Below are 26,309 nucleotides of genomic sequence, written 5' to 3'. Positions count from 1 at the left end.
GCTGCCTAGTGAGTGTGAAGGGAAGCCTCTCGGTGGTTCTGATTTGCATTTCCCTGATACCAGGCTGATAACGTTGAGCATCTTTCGTGTGCTTATTGGCTGTTTGTGTATTTTCTTTGGAGAAATGTCTGTCCATGTCCTTTGCCCTCTTTGAATTGTGCTAAGTGTCTTTCTGTTACTGAGTTGTAAGAGTTCTTTACATGTTCTAGGTAAAAGCCTCTTATTAGGGTAGGTGATTTCCAAATATTTTCTCCTATTCTGAAGGCTGTCTTTTATGTTCTTGATGGTGTCCTTTCAAACACAAAAGATTTTAATTTTGATGAAGTCCAGGAAGCCACATATTTTTAAGTTACTGTTTGTATCTAAGCATTAAACTCTTGCTAAAACCAAAAAGATTCATTTCATTCACGTTGAGCACAGGACCTGGTAAGAGAGTAAGAGTCTCTGTGATTATCCCCATTTTCAGAAGAGAAAAATCAAGGACACAGGGGTTAAACGTTTAGCTTGAAGTCCCTAGTTTATTTTTTTTAAGAGTTCAAAGAGTAGTGACTTGACTTTTCTTTTTATTATTTTTTGATTGAAGTATAGCTGTCTTAAACGATACTAGTTCCAGGTGTGCAAATAGTGATGCAATATTTTTATGGATGATACTCCATTTAAAATTGTAAAATATTTCCTGTATTCCCTGTGCTATACATTACATTTTTGTATCTTCCCTGGGCTTTTTAAGACTTTTAAAATTTTGAAGTAACTTCAGATTATGGAAAAGTTGTAAAATTACCACGAAGAATTCCCTTTTACCAAAACTACACTCAGACTCTTCAAGTGTGAACACTTACCTGCTTTTGCTTTATCATTTTCTCTCTCTCTCGTACCTTTGACGAGTACGCTTCAGGCGTGATCCCTTTTATTCCTAAGTATTGCCTAAAACGTTTTCCTGAATATTTCCCTACAAAACAAGGACATTTAACAAAGTTAGGAAATTGATATTGATACAGTAGTGTTATCTAACTTGCACATCTTATTCAATTTCATCAGCTGTCCCACCTGCTTTTTTTCAAAAAAAGAAAAAAATCACATGTTTTCCCCAGATCAGGATCCAGTCCAGGCGCACACACTGCACCGAGCTGTTCCACCTCTGGGGCCTCTTTTAACCCCAGTTTCCCTTGACCATCACGGCCCGGGCTCTGTTGAGGAATGCAGGCCATCTGCTCTGTTGGACGTCCCTCAGTCGGCATCTGTCTGGCATTTTTTCTTACGATGTTACCCAGGTTGTGCATTCTTGGCCCCTGCCCGTCTCAGTGCATGTTACCAGGAGATGCATGATGTTGGCGTATTCCGCTCTTGGAGGTGCTGGCTTTTGGTTTCTTGGCCAGGGTGGCGTCTCACAGGTGTCTTCCCAGCAAATCCCTGCATCTTCCGGGGCTGAGTCCTCTGGTAACACCAGCCCCCTGAATGACAGGGCCAGGGTTTTAACCCAGGGAGTTTGATGTCAGGGCCCAAACTCTTTTACTTGTTTACTAATAAACCTTTTACTAAACCATTTTTCAGAAGCCACTAAATAGTCATTTTACTTAATTGGATATATAGGCTTTTCACAATGTTTTCATGTTATTTTTTCCTTAGAAAATGAGAATTTTAATATAGGCATGGTTTTGTAGCTTCCTTTTTTACTTAATATTTTATCATGCCTGTTTCTCAATTTTCTTGAATGTTATTAAAAAACAGTTTTCCAGATTCATGGCTGATATGTGGACCGTAATATCTTTAATTGTTTTCATATTATTGGAATTTTGGTTACTTCTAATTCTGAGCAACAGTATTTATAAACATTTGCAGTGAACATCGTTATACCTGATATGTCTAGGAGTGGTGTGTTTGAGTTCAGTAATTTCATAGGTAGTTTTGAGTGCCTTTGAGTTCTGAGGGCCAGGCGCTGGAGTCTACATTAAACCAGACCTAGGGGGCAGTGGGAGTGAGACACCTGAGCACATGAATCTTGGGTCCCCAGCTCCCCGCGTGGCCAGGTTCCTTATCCTCGCTTTCTGTCTGTGACATGGGACCCACTCGGTGCTGTGAGGGCCTCAGTCGCTGGTCAGTGAATCCTGTGGGTCAGACTGAATGAGCATGTTTAAGGCTCAAAATGTAAAGCACCAGCATGCTTCCCAGAATTTTTTTTACTATTTTACTCTTCCACCAATGTTACAAGGATTACAATTTTCTTTTTCTTTTCTTTTTTTTTTTCATTCATTTTGAGAGGAAGGGAGGGGCTTCTCTGGTACATGAAGTGTTTTGAAGATCTGGACGCACCTGGGAATATTGGTGAGCCAGTTAGTGTGGTTGGGGGCCTGGCACAAGAGAAACCTTTTAAGAAGTTCAGAAATGGAAGAACACTTGGACAGCGTCTTGCCCTGCCCAGTCCCTTCTTCTTTCCTGGAGGCAATGGAACGTGTCCCTGTGGAGCCGTCCTCTCGCTGCCTGCTCTGTGTTTGTGGGACAGCCCAGGCTGTGAAGCCCCGTTCATCCGTGACTGTTGATATTTGAACCAGGCTTTGTAGGGGTGAAACATGTTGTAACGCTTGGCCAAATTGTGAGATGAGAATTGTGCAGAGAGAAGGAAGGGGAGGAGGAGAAGCATGGATGAGCGCGCCGATCTGCTGGGACTTGTGCCCTGGAACCAGAAGCTTGTCCCGCTTGTCACCGTTTCTTCTCCAGGGTTGGTCTGCTGGATCTTGCTTCTCCATGTGGGAGAGGGAGGATGACACCGCTGAATGGGAGATGTGATAAAGGACCAGACTTTGGTAGTTTCGGACTGGGGACCAATAGCTTCTGGTATTTGATAGAATTTGAATTCGAGCAAGTTCTAGATGTTGGTGACCTGATCAGCACTTGTGCCTGTGGGCTTCCAGGACGCCTGTTGGCCATTGACCTGCGTTTGTGACTTGTCTTTTTTTTTTTTTTTTTTTGACTTTTTATTTTGGTGGGAGGGGGAAGGTAATTAGGTTGTTTGTTTTTTTTTATTTTAGAGGAGGCACCAGGGATTGAACCCAGGACTTCATGCCTGCTAGGCATGTGCTCTGCCACTTGAGCTACACCCTCCCTCCCTGTGACGGTCTTTAATCCCCGTGCCACACCCCTGGTTCCCACTGAACTTTGATATATTTGTTTTAGGGCTGTGCAAAGGTTTTTCCATGCGGGTGAATCTTCCGTGGAATGCTTTATGCTTCTGACCTCCTTTTTCTTGAAGAGAGTAGTCCTTTATCTCTTCTGTCCATTAATTGCACTCATATTAGGATTTGTTTTGTTTTTCTAAGATTCTGAGTAATGTTTCTTTTCCTTTTTTATGATACAGTTATTTTCTTGTGGTCTTTGGTGTCCTAATAGCAGTCAATGTTACCTTCTTGGTATCCTTTTCCCTCACAACTTTACTATTTTCTAACTACAGTTATTTCATGTTTATGATAGAATATATGAAAATACAGATAAGAAAAAAAAGTAAACCATAATCCTACTAACTGAAGGTGAAGCCACTGTTAACATTTTACTCACCAGCCTTTTAAGCTATTGCAAAAGATGTGGGCCTCAAAATATAAATGTTTATATTAATACACCATGTGGCAGAAAAGTAGGCTAAATCTAGATACAGCAGAATCTGTGAGAAAGCCGTACTGTTTCCAGATCCCTGTAGGATTTCACGTAGACGTGGCTGGGTCTAGAGTCCTACCTTTGAAATTCTATATCAAGAAAACATTGCTGCTGTGGGCAAGGTCAGTGCATAGAGTGCATACAGGAGCCAGGATTCGTTTTACGTCGGAGCTGCCGGAGTAATTTCTACCAGTTGGCGTAGGGTTCGTTTCCTGTAACAGAAAGCAGGATTTCCTAAATTTGTTTCCTGTGCGCATTCCGCTCGGGAAGGCTTGAAGTGTCTTTATTCAGCTATCGGTTACAGCCTGGGGGGCACTGGGCCCTCCCCGCCACGCCACCGTACAGTAACTCCCGGGGAAGGGAGACAGATGAAATCTGGCTGGAGAGAGGTGCCCCTAAGAGGCTGGAGCAAGCAGGTTTCAGCCCTGACAGTGTCCCATCATTTCCAGGAGGTCTGGCAGTGTCAGGGGTGGGGCTTGGTGAAGGGGGGGTGGTCACGGTGACACAACTTTTACTGTATTTGTTTCTTGGCTTGAGTGTCAAGGAAGTGCTCACCTATGAGGAGGTAGACCCAACCCTGGGACTCATTTATTTGTCTTTTGCATACATTCTTTCATAGTAAAACCATTTTTTAGGCTTTTAGAATGATAAGTCCTAATGTCCTCATGACAGAAAAAATTGTAGATTCAGAAAGAAGTTGATAAACATAGCCTGCAATTCTCACCATGTAGTGGTAACCACTGTTTATGTTTTGGTGTAGATTTTCCCAGACTTTTTCTGAATGTAGGCATCTGTATAGAGAGACAACTAATTGTATGTTTCAGAATCAGACTGTTGTACAAGGAAGGTAAGATGGGTTAAGTGACATCCTTGAGAAAGGCACGTGGTTTTCATATTCCTGTAGGGTTTGTGTGTATGTGTTTGTGTGTGTGCACACATGTATGCATGTACACGCGTATGGGTGTGAACACGTGTGCACGTGATGTGTGCACGATGCTCTGTGTGTGTGTGTGTGGTGTGTGTGTGTGAATGAAAGTTTCTTGATGTGTGTGGCTGTACCCTGAACGGCTCAGTAATTTCAGAGCCATGAGTTACCAGTTCCAGGTAACATGTACACTATTCTACGTGGCCACCCCATGCTCAGGGCACAGAGAAATGTGTTTTCATCCTTCTCTGAGACCCATGTTCTCACAGTCTCTCTCGGGGCCTCCTCTCCCAGACCTCTTCCTCTGAGCCGCCCACAGTTAGCAACAGTGGAATATCTTTGTGGAGAAAAATTCTTTGCATGTATTAGAATTTTCCTCACCCTCTAATTATTAACCTATTTTAAAAGTTGAAGAGCACAATTGTAAATTATAGGTACAGTTTTGTGCTTTGTCCTTTGTAACTCATCTTTCTAAAGCATGTCAGTGTGTGGAACATCACTGCATGGGGACGGTAGCAGAACACCCAGTTTTACTAACATGTTGGGCTGCTGTGTGTTCTGTCATCTCGTGATGGCATAAATGAAAGCCTGCCTTTCAAGACCCTTTTTTCCACTAATTTTCGTGAAAGATGGGGGGCGTCACGTTGCCCCTTCCTCACCCTGCAGTGAGGTTGCCAAGGTCTGCCTTGATTCGCTGTGTGCTTTTAGGCTGCACTGCGCCTCCTTGCAGGTATGGAGGGACTAACACCACTGGGCTCCCGGCCCTTAAAGAAGAGAGGGAGCTCCACTAGAAATGGACACAACGTTGTAAACTGACTGTACTTCAGTAATAAGAAAAAGGAAGAAGAGAGGGAGCAGGGATGCTGACAGTGGTAAGAAAGGCTCACCTGTTGATCATCTGCTCCGTGCCAGGCTCCCTGCGACGGGCAGCCCTTGCCACCCAGAATTACTGTGATTGTGCCCATTTTGCCTGATGAGGTGTAGTTTGGCTGAGGAATATTCCCAAGTTCATGTGGCTGGTGAGATTAAAACAAGACAGCGCATGTTCAGCGGTGGGGCTCATAACCCTGCAGCACCGCATCCCTCCCCGTGGGATGATGGCTTCAGAGTGCTACAGGATGCTCAGGGTGGATGCTGGGTGAGGTTCCAGAGTGCCTGATTATTTTTACCTAATCCTACCCCTTGAGACGCCTGCTGTGAGCCAGCGTTGAGTCTGTGTTCTCCCAGGCTCAGTGCCACTTTTTTGTGTGTGTCCCTTCCCTTTTTTCTCATCTCGAGAAGCCTCCGAGCTTGGTGAGAATAGCCGTCTTCTGCCAGACCCCACACGCCTACCTTCTGGGTGTCTTGCCTTCTCCATCCATCTCTTCAGGGTCCCGCCCTTAGACAGGAAACCCACAAAGGGAGTGTTTCTCCTCGAGTCCACAGTATCCTTGAAATGCCTCCTTTGCCAGTGGCCATGAGAGGTGGGCAAAGAGCGCCTGGGTCTCTCCTGAAAGCAGAGCCTCTGGATGGAGCATCTGCATCCACGGGGATGGCAGGGTGCTGGGGGTCACGCAGACACGGGTGGTGTCAGAGAAGGGGTGTATAGTGAAGGGACAGTGAATCTAGAAACTGATTTTATTTTTGTTTTTTTTCTCTCTAATTATAAGAGTAACATAAGCATGTTATAGAAAAAGTAAAAAGTTAGGGGAAAAAGCCGCAAAAGTAATCTTGATGTTTTCCTTGCTGTTTCTCTTCTATAGACGTGCATTACATGTCCAGCGACCTTGATTTCTTCACTTGCGTGTTATCCCTTTCCAGTACCAACTATAAGGAGATTCTCAGTGGCCACGCTATATTCTGCTGCTCAGATAGACCACAGATTGTTTTTCTATCTCCCAAGCGTCACATTTAGGTCATCCCCCACTTTCGGCCGTCATAATTAATGTCATGATGGAGATACGTATTCAGTCTCTCTGCACATCTCCCAGCACTTACGTGAAGGTCCCAGTTGTCTCATTTTGCATTTTCTAACCGTGTTGCAAGGAGTGAGGGTAAAAACCACTGGGGAAAGGTAGGCACATGGCCTTGAAGGGGGCCAGCTATCTCACTGTCCGTTTGCAGCCTTGAGGTTTTTTTTTCCCTCCACGACCGCATTTGTGTGGGTTCCCGGAAGGCATCCTGGTACCTGCACCCCAGCCCCAGGCCTCAGACAATGCCGGCATTCAGACGTGCGCACATGGAGCGCCGAGCGTGGACTCGGAGAGATTCAGGAGGCTGGTGGGCTTCGCAGGCACGTTGCCAGGTCCTTGGCCCCGAGGGTGAGGTCACAGAGCAGAGGTCAGGAACTTCAGGGGAAAATCCTCTGTCAGTGTTATTTATTAACCACTGGGGTGGAATCTTGAAATAGGATTTTGGTGGTTCAGAAGAGAGGGGTCCTGTGTGAGGCAGGACCGTGAGGCTTTGGGGACACGGTGGACAATTGTCATATGAGCCTTCCTTGGTGTTAGCTCACCCACGGCCACGTGTGTGAGAATTCTGCCCTGTTTAACGTCAATGTTGGCCCAGCATGGGCTTAAGTAAATAGTCGTTTCTGAACGGCTACCTTTTTATGGATATTTATTTTCATCAGAGTTAGGCGATAGGAGGCTACATCTTAAGTACAGGATCAAGGAAATTTGGATCAGGGAGTGGTTTTTTTTTAATTCCACCATCTTGTCCACTGATTCTTAAACACAGCAGGCTGTTTGTTTGCTCCATGTTGTGTTTTTAAAAAAATCAGCAATATTTAAGAATCCCTTAGCGTTCTATAAAAATCAGCTTCTGCTGAGAAAGATCTGATCCGGAAAGACTGAGGCCAGTTTTTACCCGGCAGCAGCAATCCGAGCTGGGCGGCTGCCGCCTCAGTTTACCCCTGGCCCCAGGCGGCCGGCCCTGCCGGGGCTGCTCCCTGCCCTGCTTCTGTTGGCATGCGAACCTGCAGCCACCACGTGCAGCATTTGGGAATCTGTTTCTTAAGTAAAGGGTACCTTAGGTCTGTGGATGCATTTATAATCTTGAAAGGCTGGATCCGGGCAGACTGGCCACTCTGTAAGCCTGGGTGTTTATCTTATTGAATGCCACCAAAGAACCCCTTTAATCAGATGTTGGATTCATGCATCTTATGATTAGTACGTATCCTGCCTTTGACAAGAATTCAAGGCTCCTTAGCCCATCTGGCCTAATTCCCAAGCACACATCCGCAGGTATAAAGGGAAAATTATTACAGCTTGTCACAGTTGGCTCATTGCTGACCAACAAAATGATGAAAAAGCCCTTTCATGGACAGTTCTGGCAAGAATTCTTCAGATAGGCATTTTGGGGCAGAGGGAAATAGCAGGCTCTGTTTTTCTTTTCTTTTTTTTTTTTATTTCCTGACCCAAACCAGAACACACAGCCACCTCACAGAGCCCAGGTGCCCCCTGCCCCTTTCTTGGTTTATAGCACTGGCTTGAGTTTGCCTCTAATTTATTTGTTCACTCATTTTCCTTACAAGATTTCTTTCTGCCACTGTTGTGACCTCAGGATATTCTGACCTGAGGCCCCTGAGGCCCCTGAGGCCCCAACGCTGGCTGTTAAGGACAGTGAGACTCAGGACCCTGAGATCCTTTATGACTTGACAACGCGGAGTGACTCTTGACCTGAAGCTCAGGCCCACTAGGAGAAGTAGCCTCGTTTACATCATCTTGTTTAGGGAGGGAAAGCAGTCATCCCACATGACCCCTGGCATGTTTGTTCCTGCTGCAGTTGGGGAGGGTTGGTGAGCACCCCAGTTCTAGACCGGTCTCTTCTCAGTAGGACGCAGGGGATTTTATGTGTCCTGTTAGAAACCAGCTTTCAATTAAGGCTGACTTATGTTAAAGTCAGAATGAGAGAGTGGAAGGTGAGAAAGAAAGGCCCCCTGCAGGGCTCATATCCTGTTGGAATCAGCCCCCAAGGAGACCGATGAGGTTTTGATTAGGACCTTGGACCCAAGGGGTGGGGGGTGGAGAGCAGGTAGGTGACGGTCGGTTCCTTAACTCCAGCGAGGGCTTGGCGGTGGAAGAAAGCACGGTTATAAGATATTTACCTACAGTTGTGATTCATCCTTCCCCACAAGCGTTTGTCACTGTTGATCATTTCAGATTTACAGATCGACTTTTCCTCTAGCACAGTCCTGTGAGGTCCTGGCGTTGGGGGGCCGGGCTGTGCCCCCACCGCCCCAGGAGCCACTTCCTAGTCTCAGATTCCAGATTTCCTTGATGGAAGTTAAGAACGGGCTTCGGGGGAATTAGTAGGTCTCCTTGAAGCCCAATATCACAGACTTTTCACATCTTTTCAGAACAATTAAATAGGTTTTTAAGGGGTGAAGTAACAGCTGCTTAAAAGCACGGATGGAAAATTCTTTTCATCAGCAGTCGTGTCTGACAGCATCCTAAGAAGAGAGTCTTTTTTCTTGGTTACTAAACTGGTATGTGAGAGAGGGTGTAAATTTAGTCAAGGTTTGGGGGTATATATACTCAGGTTAACATCTGAGTTAGCTTAGCAGTTAGTTAGCATTAGTAACATCTTGTGTTGGGACATTTATTTACTTAATCAAAATTAAAAATAAAAGGAATGCATGTACATGCTAAAATATTTCAGTAGTAGAGCAGAGGGTAGAGTAGAAGCTAGAAGTAATCCCTCTGCACGTGTGTCACTCTGTAAGCACTTTAATGCATAGACCCACGGTTTTTTATGTATACGTAAACTTTTCTTCATGACCTTTTAACACGTGTGGACTTACAGCTTACATTTTAAAGTTAGAGATCTCAGGGACAAGGTCAGATTTCTGGTTTTTCTTGAGAAGCTAGAAGCCCTGGCCACCCTGGGCCCACATTCCTGAGGGGCAGCCTCCTTCACAGGGGGCTCAGGCTCCTTCTGCCGCAGTCCCCACCCAGCCCTGTCCTGCTCACTGGCCTAACCAGTCTGGCCCCTGTGTCCCTGGTCTTAGAATTTGCATATCTCACCACCGCTCCCCTCCCCTCCCTCCAGCCTTTGACCGGAAGCGAAGCAAGCCTTGCTCAGGCAGCGAGAAGGTTCCAGCTGGTGACAGAACCATGCTTCCAGGAAGTGCAGAGCATTGTGGAGGGCGGGGCTGCATGCCATCTGGTGGATTGAGGTTCCCACCTGGTCTGATTGAGGTGCCTTGAAATGTCACCTCCGGCAACTTAATAAACTTTCCCAAGCCCCCGTTTCCTCACTGTGCAGACTGGGGTTCTCACCCTCGGCAGTCCTGCCATTTGTGGTGGGGGCGGTCCTGTGTGTGGTAAGGATGTTTAGCAGAATCCCTGGCCTCCACCCACAAGATGCTGGTAGCAGATGTCCACCCCTTCCCCAGTTGTGACAATCAGAAATGTCCCCAGACATTGCCGTGTGCCCCCTGGGGGCCAGCACCGCCCGGTGGAGAACCACTGTAGAGTCCCTCCTGGCTGAGTATTTGCGAGGCTTAAAGGGGAGCCCGAGAGTGAGTCACCTGTGCCCAACGTCGTGCTCTTTCTTTCCTGATGTTTGTGGTTTGCTTGGCGCAGGCTCTTCCAGACATGATCTGTGGCTGCGCTGGTCGCTCTTGGTCTTGTGAGGTTCTCTCTGCCACGGCTCTGGCCAGTGGCCTGCTTTTGGGCCTGGAAGAGAAGGCAGCTGTGAGCGCGGAGAGACACAGGTGCTGGGCTGTCCCTGGGCCAGCATAGCCTGCCCCAGGGACGCAGGCACTGCACACATTTCACCTGTCTCTGCTCCCCTGTTCTCCTGTGTGTCCGTTGGCTTGACCCGTAAACCGGGCCCCTTGGCCACATGTCTGACCTTCGACCCTTGTCACGTTTAGGTGGCCCTGGTGCAGTGGACCGAGAGCGTGGGCTTAACGCTGGTGGGCCGTGACCAGTCTTCCATGCAGCTGAGGACCCCTGGCGACCAGATCCTGAACTTCACCATCTTGCAGATCTTCCCTTTCACTTATGAAAGCAAACGCATGGGCATCATCGTGAGGGTGAGTCGTCTTTGGTTTATGACTTTAAACTGTCTTAAAAAAAAAAATGCCAGAGTCTGCTGTGTCTGTCCCTGTGGCTCGACATCCTTTCTTACCGCTCGCTGACTCTCTATGGAGATGCATGACTAACTGGCGGATGTAGTTCCCGCCACAGAAAGAAACTTAGTTCCTCAACTGGACAGACCTCGGAGAGCTGATCAGCTTTCGGTTAACCCAGTTCCAGGGTGAAGGGTCTAACGAATGTAGACTGGGCATTTCTTGGTACATTTCTCATCGTATACTCTTGTTTAATTGAGTGTGGTGTTTGCTATTGAGGTGAAATTCAGGTGACATAAATGAATCATTTAAGTGTGCTTTTCATTTAGTACATTTGTCCATTCACAGTGTTGTGCAACCACCACTTCTGTCGAGTTTTGAAATATCTCCATCTCCCCGAAAGGAAGCCTTGTAGCCATTAAGCAGTCACTCCCCACACCACCTTCTTCCAGTCCCTGGAAACTGCCAATCTGCTTTCTCTCTAGGATTTACCTGTTCTGGGTATTTCGTGTAAATGGAATCACATAATATGTGACTTTTTGTGTCTGGCTTCTTTCACTCGGCATGATGTTTTAGAGATTATCCATGCTGCGGCATATATCTGTACTCTGTTGCTTTTTATAACTGAATAATATTACATGTTGATTATCCATTCACCCATCAGGGGACACTGGGTTGTTTCCACCTTTTGGCTATTGTGAATAGTGTTGCCGTGAACATTTGTGTACAGGGATTTGAGTAACTGTTTTCACTTCTTTTGGGTAGATACTTAGGAGTGGAATTGCTGGGTCTACTCCCAAATGCTGGAAAATTCTGTCTTTTAACTCTTTGAAGGACCTCCATATTTGTCTACAATGTGCTGCACCATTTACATTCCCACCAGCGATGGATGAAGTTTCCAGTTTCTCCACATCCTCACGAACACTTTTTATTTTTCCTTCCTTCCTTCTTCCTTTCTTTCTCTCTTTCTCTCTCTTCTCTTCTTTTTCTTTTTCTTTTTCTTTTTCTTTTTCTTTTTCTTTTTCTTTTTCTCTTTCTCTTTCTCTTTTTCTTTTCCTTTTTCTTTTTCTTTTTCTTTTTCTTTTTCTTTTTCTTTTTCTTTTTCTTTTTCTTTTTCTTTTTCTTTTTCTTCTTTTTCTTTTTTATAGCTATCCCAGTTTTGTGAAGTGGTATTTCATTGTGGTTTTCACTTGCATTTCCCTAGTGACTAATGATACGGAGCATCTTTTCACATCCTTATTGGCCACTTGTATGTCTTCCTTGGAGAGATGTCTATTCAAGTCCTTTGCCTACTTTTTAATTAGATTCTCTTTTGTTGTTGTTTTGTAAGAGTTTTTTATATAGTTGGGGTACTAGACCCTTATCAGAGATACGATACCTAAGTATTTTCTCTCATTCGGTGGGTTTTCTTTGCACTTTGGTGATAAAGTTCCTTTGATGCACAGAAGTTAACTAATTTTGATGAAGTCCAGTTGGTTTTTTTCCTTTGTTGCTAAATCCAAGGCCATGAAAATTTACCCCTCTATTTTCTTAAAAATTTTTTTGTATATATATATTTTTAAATTGAAGTATAGTCAGTTTACAGCATGTCAGTTTCTAGTGTACAGCATAATACCTCAGTCAGACATGAACATCCATATATTCATTTTCATATTTTCCCACTATAAGTTACTACAAGATATTGAATATAGTTCCCTGTGCTCTACAGTATGAACTTGTTGTTTACCTATTTTATATATATTAGTATCTGCAAATCTCAAACTCCCAATATATCCCTTCCCACCCCCTTCCCCCGCTGGTAACCATAAGTTTGTTTTCTCTGTCTGAAAATTTGTTTCTGTTTTGTAAAAGCTTGTCTTTTTTTTTTTTTTAAGATTCCACATATAAGTGATATATGGTATTTTTCTTCCTCTTTCTGGCTACCCCTATATTTTCTTTTAAGAGTTTGTGTAGTCTTATCTCTTTAGGTCATTGATCCGTTTTGAGTTACTTTTGTAAATGGTGTGAGATAGGAGTTCAGTTTCAGTCTGTTGCATGTAGATGCTGAGTTGTCTCATCACCGTTAGTTGAAGAGGCCATTTCCCCATTGAATAGTCTTGACACCTTTGTTGCAGTTAAATATTTTCAATGATTTCATTCATACAATCATAAAAATTATTGAAAAAATATAGTAATCAGTCAGCATCCCCATTTTGCCATTAGTATTTCAGATTTTTAAAATATTTTTTTGAAACCTTTATTGAAGTACAGCATACACAGAGAAAAGTGCAGCATTCCTAAGGGTACAGCTCACCTGCTTACGAAGTTAGCACAGCCATGTAACTGGCATCCAGAGCAAGGAACAGGATTTCTCTGTTAATTGCTCCTGCAGCTCCCTCGTGCCCCTTTCTGGCTACTGCATCCTTCCTCCCCATCGTCCCCATTTCTACCACTAAGTTTGTCTCCTTTTGAACTTTATATAAAGGAAATTGTATGGTAGATACCCTTTTGTGTTTTGAGTTCATTTGCTCAATTTTTTACTTACATATTCATCCATATTTTTGCATGTATTATAGTTCAAGAAACTTTTTAAGCAAATGAAACATTGTGCATTCACTTGAGGTCCCATCTGCCCTTTCTAGATGTGCCTCCTTTCCATTCTTACCCCAAGTTTATCATTCCTATGAATTTGAAAATACTGCTGTCAGACACATTTGGGTATAAAATGTATTATGGTTTTCCATATTTTTATTCTTTGCATAGATGGCACTGTAGTATATATCATTATCACACTTCCTGATTTTTGTTTAACGTAAAAAAACCGTTGTGTTGGTACACTCATCCCTACTTGATTTATCTTATGTAAGCTGACTTACGTTATCGCATCGTATCAGTGTACCTCTCTTCCTTCCCTGTCGATAGACATTAGATTGTTGCCACTTTTTTTGCCGGTAGAAAGAGCATCGCCACACGTAGCCTTGTCTGCTCCAGCCTCCCTGGTACCTATGTCAGTGTTTTCCTGTGGGCCGTACCCAGTGGGGACTTGCTGGGTTGTTAAATATGTACATCTGTAACTCTACCAGATATTGTCGACTTTTCCTCTAATGTGCTTATACTAATCTTAGTCCCACTGTTTTTCTTCATCCTCATGAACACTTGATAGTGTCAGAGTTTTAAAATTTTGCCAGTCTGAAGCATCCGAATTAACACCTTGTTTTCCTGTTTGCTCTCTTAATTGTCTTTTTTTTTTTTAACATTTTTTATTGATTTATAATCATTTTACAATGTTGTGTCAAATTCCAGTGTTCAGCACAATTTTTCAGTCATACATGGACATATACACACTCATTCTCACATTTTTTTCTCTGTTAGTTACCATAACGTTTTGTGTAAATTTCCCTGTGCTATATAGTATAATCTTGTTTATCTATTCTACAATTTTGAAATCCCAGTCTATCCCTTCCCACCCTCCGCCCCCCTGGCAACCACAAGTCTGTATTCTCTGTCTTTGAGTCTATTTCTGTCCTGTATTTATGCTTTGTTTTTGTTTGTTTGTTTGTTTGTTTTTTGGATTCCACATATGAGCAATCTCATATGGTATTTTTCTTTCTCTTTCTGGGTTACTTCGCTTAGAATGACATTCTCCAGGAGCATCCATGTTGCTGCAAATGGCGTTATGTTGTCGGTTTTTATGGCTGAATAGTATTCCATTGTATAAATATACCACATCTTCTTTATCCAGTCACCTGTTGATGGACATTTAGGCTGTTTCCTGCTCTCTTATTCATGGAGATCACACTTTCCACTCTGGGAAGTCTGGAAGACCTGTGTTCACAGACCACTCTGTTCAGGAGTTCTTAAGTCCAACTGATCATTAGAATGACTGTAGGAGCTTTAAAAATTGCAGAATACTTGGTCCCAGTCCTATTTTCCTTGTCATTTTTAAAGGTTCTTCACATTGTTTGGCTTGGCTGGAGAAAACTCTGCCTCAGATCATGAACATCTTTGGAATAAGACTCTCATCTTTTCTGGATTTTTTTTTAAACTAAAACACCCTATCTATACAAGTGTTTCATGCCTCAGGGAGCAGATTTGCAGATTCTATTACAGTAAGTTAGTAATAGTGGTATTAGTAATTGGCAATAGTAGTAATTAGTAATAGGACCAGAAGCTCAAGTAATAGTATCAGAGATAGGAACAATATTAACGTGCTGGAGGTAGCATTAAATGGTGCTTATTGTGTGCCAGTCACTGTTCTAAATGATTGCGTAAAATAACTCATCTAATTCTCATGATTCCATCGCAGTTAGTATTTGACAGAGGAGAAATTGAAATCTAGAGAGACTAAGAAATCTCCCCAAGTTTACGTAGTTAGAAAAGGTGGAGCTGGGATTCTGCCCCAGCCCATCTGGCTCCCAGGTCACTCTCTTTACCTCTAGGACCTGGGGGTTTGGGTGTGATGAGAGGGGGGTGGAAAAGCTCATGGAGCGCCCACAGTAATGTCGAGGTGCTGTGGTAATTATGTGTGGTAACATGATAGATTATCCTGCACGTGATGGCTTGAAACAACAGGAGGTAATAGCTTACAGTTTCGGGGGCCGGGAGTCTAAGTGCAGCCTCGCTGGGCCCTCTGTCTCGGGGTCTCTCACAGGCTGCAGGCATCCAAGGTTCAGGCGGGGCAGAATCCACTTCCAGGTAAAACCAGTGCTGTGGGCAGGAGTCCATTCCTTGTGGTTGTCAGACTAAGGGCCTTAGTTCTGTACCGTCTGAGGGCCAGAGGTCACCCTCGTTCACTGCCCCGTGGACAGCTGGTCCATGCTGGCCTCGTCAAAGTGAGTACCTGAGAGCGTGAACAAGACAGACGGCATGTCATCTTTTGGGTAGAAACCAGCATCCGGGGCTGTCAGACTTGCTCTCCACTTTGCACAAATCTCAGATTTCTCCTTTCGTGAAGTGGTTCTCATCCTGGGGCCGTCTTGGCTGCAGGGGACATGTCTGAAGGCATTTTCAGTTGCTGAAGCTCAAAGTGTGGTGCCACTGGCATCCAGTGGGTAGAGGCCAGGATGGCCTCCTAATGGAGAACATTCCATCCCCAAATGTTCACTGGGCCAGGGCTGAGAAACTCTGCCCTGACGAGTCCATCTGTCCTGCCTGCGATTTGAAAATAACCGTCCAGTCCCCTGACGGAAGGCAGTTTTCGCTCAGTTATGAGACATCCCCCGGCGTGGTTTAGTGACCGCGGACAGGTGCAGCTCTGCTCTGGCCTGCTTCGTCACCGCCCCACCCTGAACGCGTGTGAGCCCGTGGGCGGGTCTTGGCAGCGGCTCCTTATGCTGGCAGAGCGAGGGCTGGCGCTGGAGGACTCTCCCTCGGAGAAGCTTGGCTGGTTCGAGAAGCCGGTGTCTTTGGGGCTTGTGTGCCTGTCTCTGTGTCGCCGTTTTGTTTTTGTTGTGTTACACGCTGTTCCACTGCCCCCTCCACACCCTTCCCGCGTGGCTTGATGAAGTCGGGTCGTCGGCGTCGATCATCCTCTTGTCACTGTCTGAATAAAAGAGGCCTTTGAACAGGTGCCAGAATCAGCCCACAGTGGAAAAAGATGAGGCCCCAAACAATGCGGCGCAGCCGGCAGATCACCGTAAATCGACAGCGTCATCTTGCCAGTAACATGGGAACGCAGCAGCCTCGCGCTGAACTTGGTGGGAGGAAATGACTCACGGGAGGAGACGGTCGATACGGTATTTACACTGGACGAGGTGTCCCGCTCTCTCGAGCCCCTTCTGGAGAAGAGGAAGCTGGGGAGGGGCGTTATTTCCCATAGCACCACCGGGGCGACGGGGAAAGGAACAGAAAGCTCTGGTGCTTTCATGTGCAGACCCCACAGCTGCCTTTGGCCCGAGTCTCGCGCCGCGGAGATGCCATCCGTCAAAGGAGAAGCCTGCAGTTCTCACGCTTTTAAAACGCAGGTTCCTCTTCATGGCCTTTGGGTGCTTCTTATGAGTAAGTGTGTTGTTCTAGAAGATTGTCGGCGATTAGAGGCATTCAGAAGTTACTTTGGAAGATGAAACCGTACCACTGATTTGGCCTGGGGTGTTTCTTATTCGATGAAGGGCTTGCAGGCATGCATTCTGGGCTTCCTGGGGGAGAATTTAGGCATGAGCTGGTGATGGCCCCGCTCAGTCACCCATGCCTGTCTCTACTGCCTCCAGGCTCCCTGTGATGAAGGTCATCATCACCAGTATAAGAATCAGCGATTCACCATCACTCCTTAATTCCAGGATTTCTCTGCATTGTTGACATTTGGGGACGGGGTGATCTTCTGTTGTGGGGACCTTCCTGTGCCCTGAAGGATGTGCAGCAGAATCCTTGGTCTCTACTCACTAGATGCCGGTAACACCTCCCAGCTGAGACAACCGAATACATCTCCAGACATGGCCGTGGGTCCCCTGGGGGCAAAACCACCCCTCGTTCAGACCTCCCTTAACCGTTTTCTACAGACGTTGTGACTGAGGGTCTTGAGGAGTTGCTGTCACCCCAACAGGAATACTGGCTCTGGGGGAGCCTATTCTGTGTATGTTGCCCCTTTGCCACGTGCTCGACGTAGGTGACCGCGTTTAAGTCACGACAGTCTATGCGGTAAGGGTTGCTAGGATCCCTATTTTATGGATGTGGAAACTGAGGTTGAGAGAAAAGTCGCTCATCCGATTGCGCCAGCCGGGAGCCAGTGCTGGGTCTAAGCGCTTGGTGCCTGTGCCGTGATGTTACCCCACTCCCCGTGGGTAAAATCTGATTGGTGTGAACCAAAAAAATCTGGGTAATTTGCTTGCCGGCTCAGTCTTCAGGGAGATATAAGGGTCTGGCGTTATCTCTATCAGGGGTTCTCAGCTGAGGCATTGTGTTCTCCAGGGGACATGTGCTCATGTCTGGAGACATTCTGGTTGTCCCCAGGAGGGTTGCTGCCGGCATCAAGTGGGTGGAGGCCCAGGGACGCTGCAGAAGATGGGGCCATGCAGAGGCCGGGCCCTCACAGCAAAGAGTTCTCCAGCCCTGACTGCTGACAGCGCCAAGGCTGAGAAACCCTGGTCTCGGTAGTTCTCTTACCTCCCAGTTCTTCCCCATAGACCACATTTTGGTGATCCTGGCAGTCCTGCGTATAAATTTAAAATTATCTTTTCGTGTGGGAGTCCATTCCCATCAGAATAGAAATAACTAAAAACAGAGTTCTTCAGTCCTTTTGATCTTGCTTTCATCATTTAACGATTTCCCAAGTGCTTTGAGTTGTCTTCTGTTTTCTGTGGCCTTTGCCCCAAAGCGAGGCGCCCCTCTCGCTTTTTATCTTTGGCCAAGTGCAGAAACATTGGCGTCCGCTAAGTACACTTCGGTGTGCGCTGTCTGTCATGGGAAGCGGGCACCGGCGCAGAAAGCGGATATTCCTCCTGGTTACCCATCCCTCCCCCCACCCCCCCAGGATGAATCAACCGGAGAGATCACGTTCTACATGAAGGGGGCGGATGTGGTCATGGCCGGCATCGTGCAGTACAACGACTGGCTGGAGGAAGAGGTAAGCGTGTCTGGAGCCTGATGTGATGAGGTGGGGCCCTGTATTCGATTCCTATGCTCCGTTAAAAAATCCCCTCAAAACTTAGCAGCCTGGAAGGACACATGTTACTTCTTACAGTTTCTGTGAGCCAGGAATCCGAGCTAGGCTGTGCCTGGAGTCTCGGGACTCAGAGTCCCTCACAGGCTGTGGTCAGAGGGGTTGCCTGGGGCTGGGCCCTCATCTGAAGGCTCAGTTGGGGCACAGCTCACTTCCAGGCTCACTTAGTGGCCGTGGACAGGATTCAGCCTCCCAGTGGCTCTTGGCTGGAGGCGGCCACGTTCCTTGCCACGTGGGTCTCTCTCTGTAGGGCAGCTTACAGGGTGGCCCTGGCTTCGTGAGAGTGCGCACACTCGGGAACACAGAGGCAACAGACAGAAGTCAGCTTCTCAGGAGTGACCTCCCCTCACTTTGCCACCTTCTGTTTTTTAAAAAAACTTTTTCCAGCTTTACTGAGCTTTAATGGATACACAGCTTTGAGTAGGTTTAGGGTGTACAGCACGTCGATTTGAGACGCAGATTGAAGATCGATCACCACTGTAGCCTTTGCTAACACTTGCACCACATCACATAACTGCCACTTCTTTTCTGTGGTCACTTTGCCGCATTCTGTTCGTGGGAACAAGGCACTGGGTCCAGCACACACTGGGGGCAGGTGATCATACCTGGGTGTGGGTACCGGGAGGCAGGCACGGTGGGGCCACGTCCCAAGCGTCCTTGTCCCAGTTTGTGACATGAGAACTGGCTGCAGCAGGGAAGGATGGAAAGCTCAAGTTTATCAGGCCATTTCTGTTTCATCTCCCAGTTGCAGGTGAAGAATTCTCGTTTTATATTCAGTATTATCATATTTCCAGTTAGCAGGGTTATAAGTCCAAATGCCGACAGGGAGCAGGCAGGGGACTCAGATGAGTGAAACGGGCCGAGGTGTGTCTTCCGACAGGGTCACACTTTGTGTGTTGAGTGTACGGGAATATGCTTTACTTGACAGCTGTGTTTTGCAGGGACCGCAGCCGCTTTCAGCCATCACTGACTGGGGTCGTTTGGGAAAGTGCACCCACTTTGGTCAGAGGTTGAGTTTTTCCAATGAGCCAGAAATCCAGATTTGTCTCTGAAATCTTAACTGTTGCTGGCTGAAATTTTGAAACCCCTTTAGAAGATTTGCTCGGAGGGATTGCTGTAGGGGAAAGCAGTGTTCTGATTTGCCATTTGGCTGACTCCCTGGGAGGGGCCGCCCACTTCAGCATCCTGCCCTCGTCCAGAGAGAGCAGAGGCCTGGGGTGCAGAGCCCTCAGCGCGGCTCCCTGCTGACCAAGGTCTGCTTTTCAGTGTGGAAACATGGCCCGGGAGGGGCTGCGGGTGCTCGTGGTGGCGAAGAAATCTCTAGCAGAGGAGCAGTATCAAGACTTTGAGGTAAGTGGTTCTATGACCTTCCTGTTAATTTTTAGAGCCGCACCCCCACGCCCGTTGCACCTCCCTCCCCATCTCCTCCTCACTCATTCTACTCTGACCAGACTGACATCCTTTCTGAGCAAACCAGGTTCTTGGCCTGGAACTCTCTTCCTGCCCAGAGCTCCACGGCCCTCCTCCTTTGCTGCTTTTGGGTCTCAGCTCAAATGCCACCTCCTCTGAGAAGTCTTCCTGGATTCCACCATCTAAGGCAGCCCCACCTCATCAGTCCCCATCTGTCACCCTATTGAAATTTCTTCAATGCACTCATCACCAGCTGTAATGACTTTGTTTATATGTATATTTTAACATTCTTTTAAAATATCTTCTTTCTGGAATAAGATCTTTTTGAAAGCAGACACTTGATCAATCTGGTTTGTTCCTGTACTCCTAATACTTAGGGTAGTCACTGCAAGCCTTCTGGAAAATATGAAATGAAACCTTCAAATTTGAAATTGTAAACTTCCTTGGGGCCCTGATCTATTTAAGCTGTAAAAAATGTTGGACTTGAACTAGATCATTGACTTTTGCAGCCCAGACTTCCAGTATAAATATATCTTATTAATTGTCATCTCGTCCCATAGATTGTGGGTTCCTTGAGGGGAGAGGGGTCCTTGTTGTACCCCGAGTCCTGGCACAAAGCTGAGTGAATGTATTTGCACATGACTGACAGGGAGAGAGGTGAGGCTGGGGGAAAGGCTGTGGGGGCCCTTGTCCTGCTCCAGCCGGAGAAACTGTGCTTGGGTCTGTCTCTTCTGTGTGCTTGAGTTCTTCGTAAAGTTTTATTTAACAAGAGTTTTAGCCCTGATAATATTCTGCCTTTCTTTCAAGTTTGAAGGCGTAAGCTGTGAGACGGCTGTATCTTTGCTAACAATGTAAAGAGGGGTCAAACAGGAGGGTTGGGTCAGTGGTCTTTGGAAGTGGGACTTCTTAGAAAACCTGGTGGTCAAGGGTTCTTGGTTACAGAGCATATGTTGTGTGGGGAGAACCTACTGTTTTTTGGGATCTTGAGCTGTGCTAATCTTTGTAAAAACCCAGTGAGGTTGGGGCTGTCAGTTGCCATTTCATGGATGAAAATGGTTGAGGCTCAGAGAAGTTAAGCAACTTGCTAAAAGTCGCACAGCACAGGTGAGTGTAGAGCAGAGAGTGGGACTCCGGTCGGTCCAGCTCCAGTGTCTGGACTGGTGGACTTGGAAGGAGGCTGAAAGTGTGAATTGCACTTCTTTGAGGTCCACTTAGGTCCTGGGGTCCCTGCCCTGTGTGGGGGGATGAGACAGTCCTACTGCCAGTTGGTCCACCTTGCACCCTGCCACCCTGAGCGGTGACCAGTGTCCCCCGCTGTGTCCCAGGCCCGCTACGTCCAGGCCAAGCTGAGCGTGCATGACCGTTCCCTCAAAGTGGCCACAGTGATTGAGAGCCTGGAGATGGAGATGGAACTGCTGTGCCTGACGGGGGTGGAGGACCAGCTCCAGGCGGATGTGAGGCCCACACTGGAGACCCTGAGGAACGCCGGCATCAAGGTAGGGCGAGCCTGCCTGGGACCCGCCACTGACAGAACCCGCTGTGCACCCTGAGTTCCAGGGATAGACCAGTGATCCCTTCAGCAGAGGGTAGAAATTAGAGAGGGGTGAGACGGCGGAAGGAGTCACAGAGGGAACCCGACATGCAGGGACAGTGACCTGTAGCCCTCCCTGAGCCAGCCTCCCCATCATTGCCTTCCCTGACAGCCCGGTTTCAGAGGCCATCTCGTGTGTCTGCTTTTACCAGCGGCTCCATGAAGGCAGGACTGTGAGCATCTCCTTGTCCCTCAGGGCCAACTGTGGGTGTTTGTTACATTCTTGTTGAGTGGCCAGCCAGCCAGCCATCTGTCTATCTGGGTGAAGGAGTGGCCACCTGCCCCAGCAACTGCCATATTGACATTTTTGTACGCTGCTGTTTGGGGCCAAAAAATACCTGTGCAGTGATTTAATCAGGAGAGGCCAGTAGAGGGCGCCAGGGGAGCGGGCTCCGTCTCCCTGGACCCAAGCAAGGGATTAGCAGCTCTCCTCTTGGGGTTTGGGAGGTTCCGTTTTTGCTGCTGGCTTTGCCCTGAGGTTTTTTTTCTCCTTCTCAAAACGGTTCTCTCCAAAAGACAAAGTGTTTTATCCAGAGTGTGGAGTGGACGTCTCTTTCTGTTTCCCTTGTTAGAGGGGTGGGGGAAGGAGTGGCTCGGGTGGGGCCAGGCTAGTTTGACGTTAGTGTCTAAGGTACCGTCCTCCACGGGCCGGGAGGGGCTAGCATGCAGGAAAGGGCTGCTTCACCCTGCATCAGGTGCAGCGGCCCACGCCCAGTGGGATGGTTTCTCATGCCAGGAAGCACAGACCCGGGACTGGCACGTCCCGGCAGCAGCCCCTCCTGTTGTCCCCGCGTAGGACGTAAGCTGGTGGTGCACTGATGACGTTCCATGGTTTTCTAGAACTTGAGCCCCTCAGCTCCTTTCCCAGTGTTTGCTCTCTCACAGCAAACCCTGAAAACCAACACCAAAATGGGATCACATAAAATGATACTGTTTCTAATGCCAGATGGGGCATTGAGGGAAAAACGTTGATATACGCCAGGGTCAAACCCAGAGGCGAGGGCCCTCAGTGGCCCGGTGCCTTCATCCCAGCTGCCTTGCTGCTTGGGTTCCAGTCCCGCCTCCCCGATGACTACTTCTGTGGTCCTTGGCAGGTGGCTTGACTTGTGTTTCCCATGAAGTTACTGTGCGGGTGCAGCACACTGAGCGCTCAATTAAATGCCCAGCACTGAGTGGGTGCCGGGCACTGGCGAACACTCAGGAGCCTTCGTGGTTGTTTCCTTTGCTCTACTTCCCCTGATGCTGGACAAGGACTTCCCTCTTGTGGGGGCTCTCAGGGCCTTCCCCCGGCTGCTGGGATCAGAGGGGACAGAGGGTTGTTGGGTGAACTGGCAGAGCGGGGAGCACGTTTGTTTGGACTCTGAAGACCTGCGTTCTGGGCCTGGTCGGGACAGGAGCTTGCTGTGTGGCTGTGGGGCAAGTCACCTCCCCTCTCTGAGCCCACAGCAGTGAGACGTGCAGTGCTCTGTTACGAGGTGTGGAAGAGTCTGTGTGTTTCCTGTCAGCGTTTTATAGTTAGGGGTAAGCCCTGTGAGATTTCACGGCGGCACCCGACCGCGTAGAAAGACCCTTTGTAACGTGGCAAATCAGGGGTTTCCTGTGGGACAAGGAAGTGACCCCTCCTCCGTCCAGCCTTCCTCTTCTTTGAGATTATTTATTGCTTTAAGAAGAATTCCCAGCAGGGGGATTAGGAGGTCGGCGGCTGAGCTTCGAGATGTCTACTGAAGCATGTGGCCAGTTTCCTAAGTGCCACCGCCGGTTTTGCTGCCCCCGGCAGTGGTGGCCCAGGGTCTAGAAGCCCTTGAACCTGGGCGTTTGCTGTGATGCTCTGCAGACGTCATAAGCCCCAAGGAGGTAAATGGAACGTACCAAGTTCAGCTCCGCATTTTTGGAAACTCAGCTGACACAGGCGGCAGGCTGGCCTCAAACACTAACAAAGAGGACCCCTTCTGGGCTGTAATTTCAGGTTTGGATGCTGACGGGGGACAAGCTGGAGACAGCCACATGCACAGCGAAGAATGCGCATCTGGTGACCAGAAACCAAGACATCCACGTTTTTCGGCTGGTAAAGCCTTCTCTGCGTTGGGGCCTCGTGGGGGTGATGCTGCCATCTGCCCTGTAACCTCTTTACCTGGAGTGGGACCCCCTACACAGGGGGAGGGGGAAGCGCAGTAACCACCTAGGGTAGGGGGAGCTCCCGTCGTTGGTTTGGGTCAATTACTGAGTGACCCCTGCGAGGCGGAAGGACTTCTTCCGGTGGTAGTGCAGGAGCACCTGGTTACGGCTGTGTTAACCTGTGTCCTCACCTGGGTGGGGGCCGCGGTCCCTTTGAGAAGCTGATGGAAGTTAGGCACCATCAGCATGAAGGGTGTGGTTCATCTCATACACGTGAAATTGTACGTGTAAGTCCAGGATTTCACTGAACCTTTGAGAGGCTAGTCCTTGGATAGGAAATACATTCCAGATTGCAGATACTGGCCTGTCTGCCTCCTGGAGGAAAAGCTTGAGGGGCCTTTGGAAGGAGGTGTGTTGGGCGGGCAGATGAGTATTCTCTGCCCTTGTGCAAGCTCTTTGCTGAAACCAGGCGGGCATTAGGAACGACTCCAGTCCTAGAAGCCGAAGACTGTGACCGGCCTTATTGAGCCGCGAGGTGAGGGGCACCAAGTCCCCTCTAGGGCAGGATGAGGTGGTCCCGCTTATCTGCAATCAGAGCCATCAGACCAAACGACTGGAGGTGCTCGAAATGTTTCAGCGTCTCCCCCCACCCCCTGCCCTTGGTCCACAGCGCACTGAAGCTTTAAGAAATCCAGCAATTTTGGGAAGAGCACAACCAGCATTGCGCAGAGGCAGATACAGTGGGTTCGCATTCATGGATTCTGTATTTGGAAATTTGCCTATTCACTAAAATTTATTTGTAACCCAAAAATCAATACCCGAGGTTATTTCAGAGTCATGTGTGGACACGTGCAGAGTGGTGGGACCTTCGAGTCACCTGATGTGTGCGTCCCCAGCTGAGATGGAACGAGGTGACCCTCTGCCTGCTTGTCTCAGCTTTCGGACTGAGAGCTTCTCAGTCTACTTAGTGCCACTTTTTTTTGTTTTTTTTTTTTTTTGCATTTTTGTGCATTTTTTTGTTAGCAATTTCACTGTATAAAATGGCCCCAGCACAGAGCTGGAATGCTGTCTGTGTCCCTAAGAGCAGGACAGCTGTGACGTGCCTTCCGGAGAAAAGCTTCCCTCAGGTGTGAGTGATGGTGCTGTTGGCCGTGAGTTCCATGTTACTGAGTCAACTATATAAGTACATGTAGTTTTTAAATTAAACACATATTTTATTGAGGTGTCATTGCTGTACAATATTGTATAAGTTGCAGGTACGCAACATAGTGATTCACAATTTTTAAAGGTTATGCTCCATTTATAGTTATTGCAGAATGTTGGCCACATCCTCTGTGCCGCACAATATATCCTTGTTGCTTATTTATTTAATACACAGTAGTTTGTGCTCTTAATCTCCTGCCCCACTCCCACTCGTCCCCACTTCCCTCTCCCCACTGGTAGCCACTGGTGGGTTCTCTGTATCTGTGAGTCTGTTTCTTTTTTGTTATATCCACTAGTTTGTTTTATTTTTTAGATTCTACTATAAACGATATCATACAATATTTGTCTATGTGTGACGTGTTGCAACAATACATATTTTAAAAGGTGTCTTTAAACAGAGACACGTAGAAAATGAGCTTATGTATTGGCTGATGGACAAAAGTGTTGTGACCAGAGGCTCGCAGGAACCTCGCCCTGCATCTCCCCCAGGAGCAGTGGCTCAGTGGTCACTAACTCAGTGTTCCCAGGGACTTTACGGGAGCATAGCAAGTAATGAGAACACACTGTATGCTCTAGAATTCAGGGGTTGCAAACTGCGGCCTGTGTGCTGGCCACCTGTTCCTGTAAATAAAGTTTTATTTAAATGCAGGATCTGCTGCATTGATCTGCATCGTCTGTGGCTGCCCTGGCGCTGTAGCAGCAGAGTTGGGATGGACAGACTGTGTGACCCACAGAACATATACCGTTTAACAACTGGGCCTTGATAGAAAAGCTGGCCCCCTGCTAGGTGCCCGGCTGCCGCCGCCAGCTCTGCAGTGGCCAAGCTGTGTTGCCGTTGGCAGCCTCACACATCTTGCTGTGCTTCAGTTTGCTTACCTATAAAGTCGAGCTATTATCAGGCACCTCGAAGAGTCTCGTGAGAAATAAACGGGGTGAAAAGCCATGGAAAGTGCTGAGCACAGTGCTGGGCATGTGATGGAATTCCAATTGCTTTTTGCTCTTCATTTTGCTACGTGGGTCACGGCCCTTCTGGGGGAAACTCAAGGGGATGGTTGATCTACAGACCGTCCCGATACCCTGCAGAATCCAACAAACGGGCTTTCCCTCGGCTCTGGGTCTGGCGGCGGGGGAGGGCAGGGGTCCTAGGCCGGGGTGGCCGTTGTCCTCCCGCGGCTTCAGGAAGCCGCCTGTTTGTTCTCCATCCTGTCTGGAGAGCCAGGTCTCCTTCACCCCGTCTTCCCTTCTAGGTGACCAACCGCGGCGAGGCCCACCTGGAGCTGAACGCCTTCCGCAGGAAGCACGACTGTGCCCTGGTCATCTCTGGAGACTCCCTGGAGGTGGGCATGGGGACCCTGCCAGCCGGCTCCTCCTGGGGGGCGGTGGGGACCTCGGCTGACCTGCTGCTTTTCCCCGCGTCCTACCAGGTCTGCCTCAAGTACTACGAGTACGAGTTCATGGAGCTGGCCTGCCAGTGTCCCGGCCGTGGTCTGCTGCCGCTGCGCCCCCACCCAGAAGGCCCAGATCGTGCGCCTCCTGCAGGAGCGGACGGGGAAGCTCACCTGCGCCGTGGGTAGGCGCCTGCGCTCAGCCGCGTTCTGCGGGGTTGCGTGGGTTCCCTGCCGGGCTCTTCACGCTCCCCGGGCCACTTGTTCAGGTCGTGGTACTTACCCCCTGCACACTTGGCCCTATTTTGTCATTGTTTTTATTATTCTTAGTATTTATTTCACTT

General features: G+C 47.9%; 1 protein-coding gene across 1 annotated transcript in view; it reads left to right on the top strand.

Annotated features, from left to right (window-relative positions):
* ATP9A (ATPase phospholipid transporting 9A (putative)) overlaps positions 1 to 26,309 on the top strand; it is a 121,257-nt gene that overhangs the window by 78,871 nt on the left and 16,077 nt on the right. Inside the window, 8 exon segments of the mRNA XM_032461386.1 lie at positions 10,431 to 10,592; positions 18,073 to 18,165; positions 19,528 to 19,611; positions 20,997 to 21,167; positions 23,229 to 23,327; positions 25,828 to 25,917; positions 26,005 to 26,055; positions 26,057 to 26,150. Coding sequence (XP_032317277.1) covers positions 10,431 to 10,592; positions 18,073 to 18,165; positions 19,528 to 19,611; positions 20,997 to 21,167; positions 23,229 to 23,327; positions 25,828 to 25,917; positions 26,005 to 26,055; positions 26,057 to 26,150 — 844 coding nt within the window.

This window comes from Camelus ferus, chromosome 19, assembly GCF_009834535.1.
Source record: "Camelus ferus isolate YT-003-E chromosome 19, BCGSAC_Cfer_1.0, whole genome shotgun sequence".
Taxonomy (NCBI): domain Eukaryota; kingdom Metazoa; phylum Chordata; class Mammalia; order Artiodactyla; family Camelidae; genus Camelus; species Camelus ferus.
This window is presented reverse-complemented; position numbering and strand designations above follow the sequence as displayed.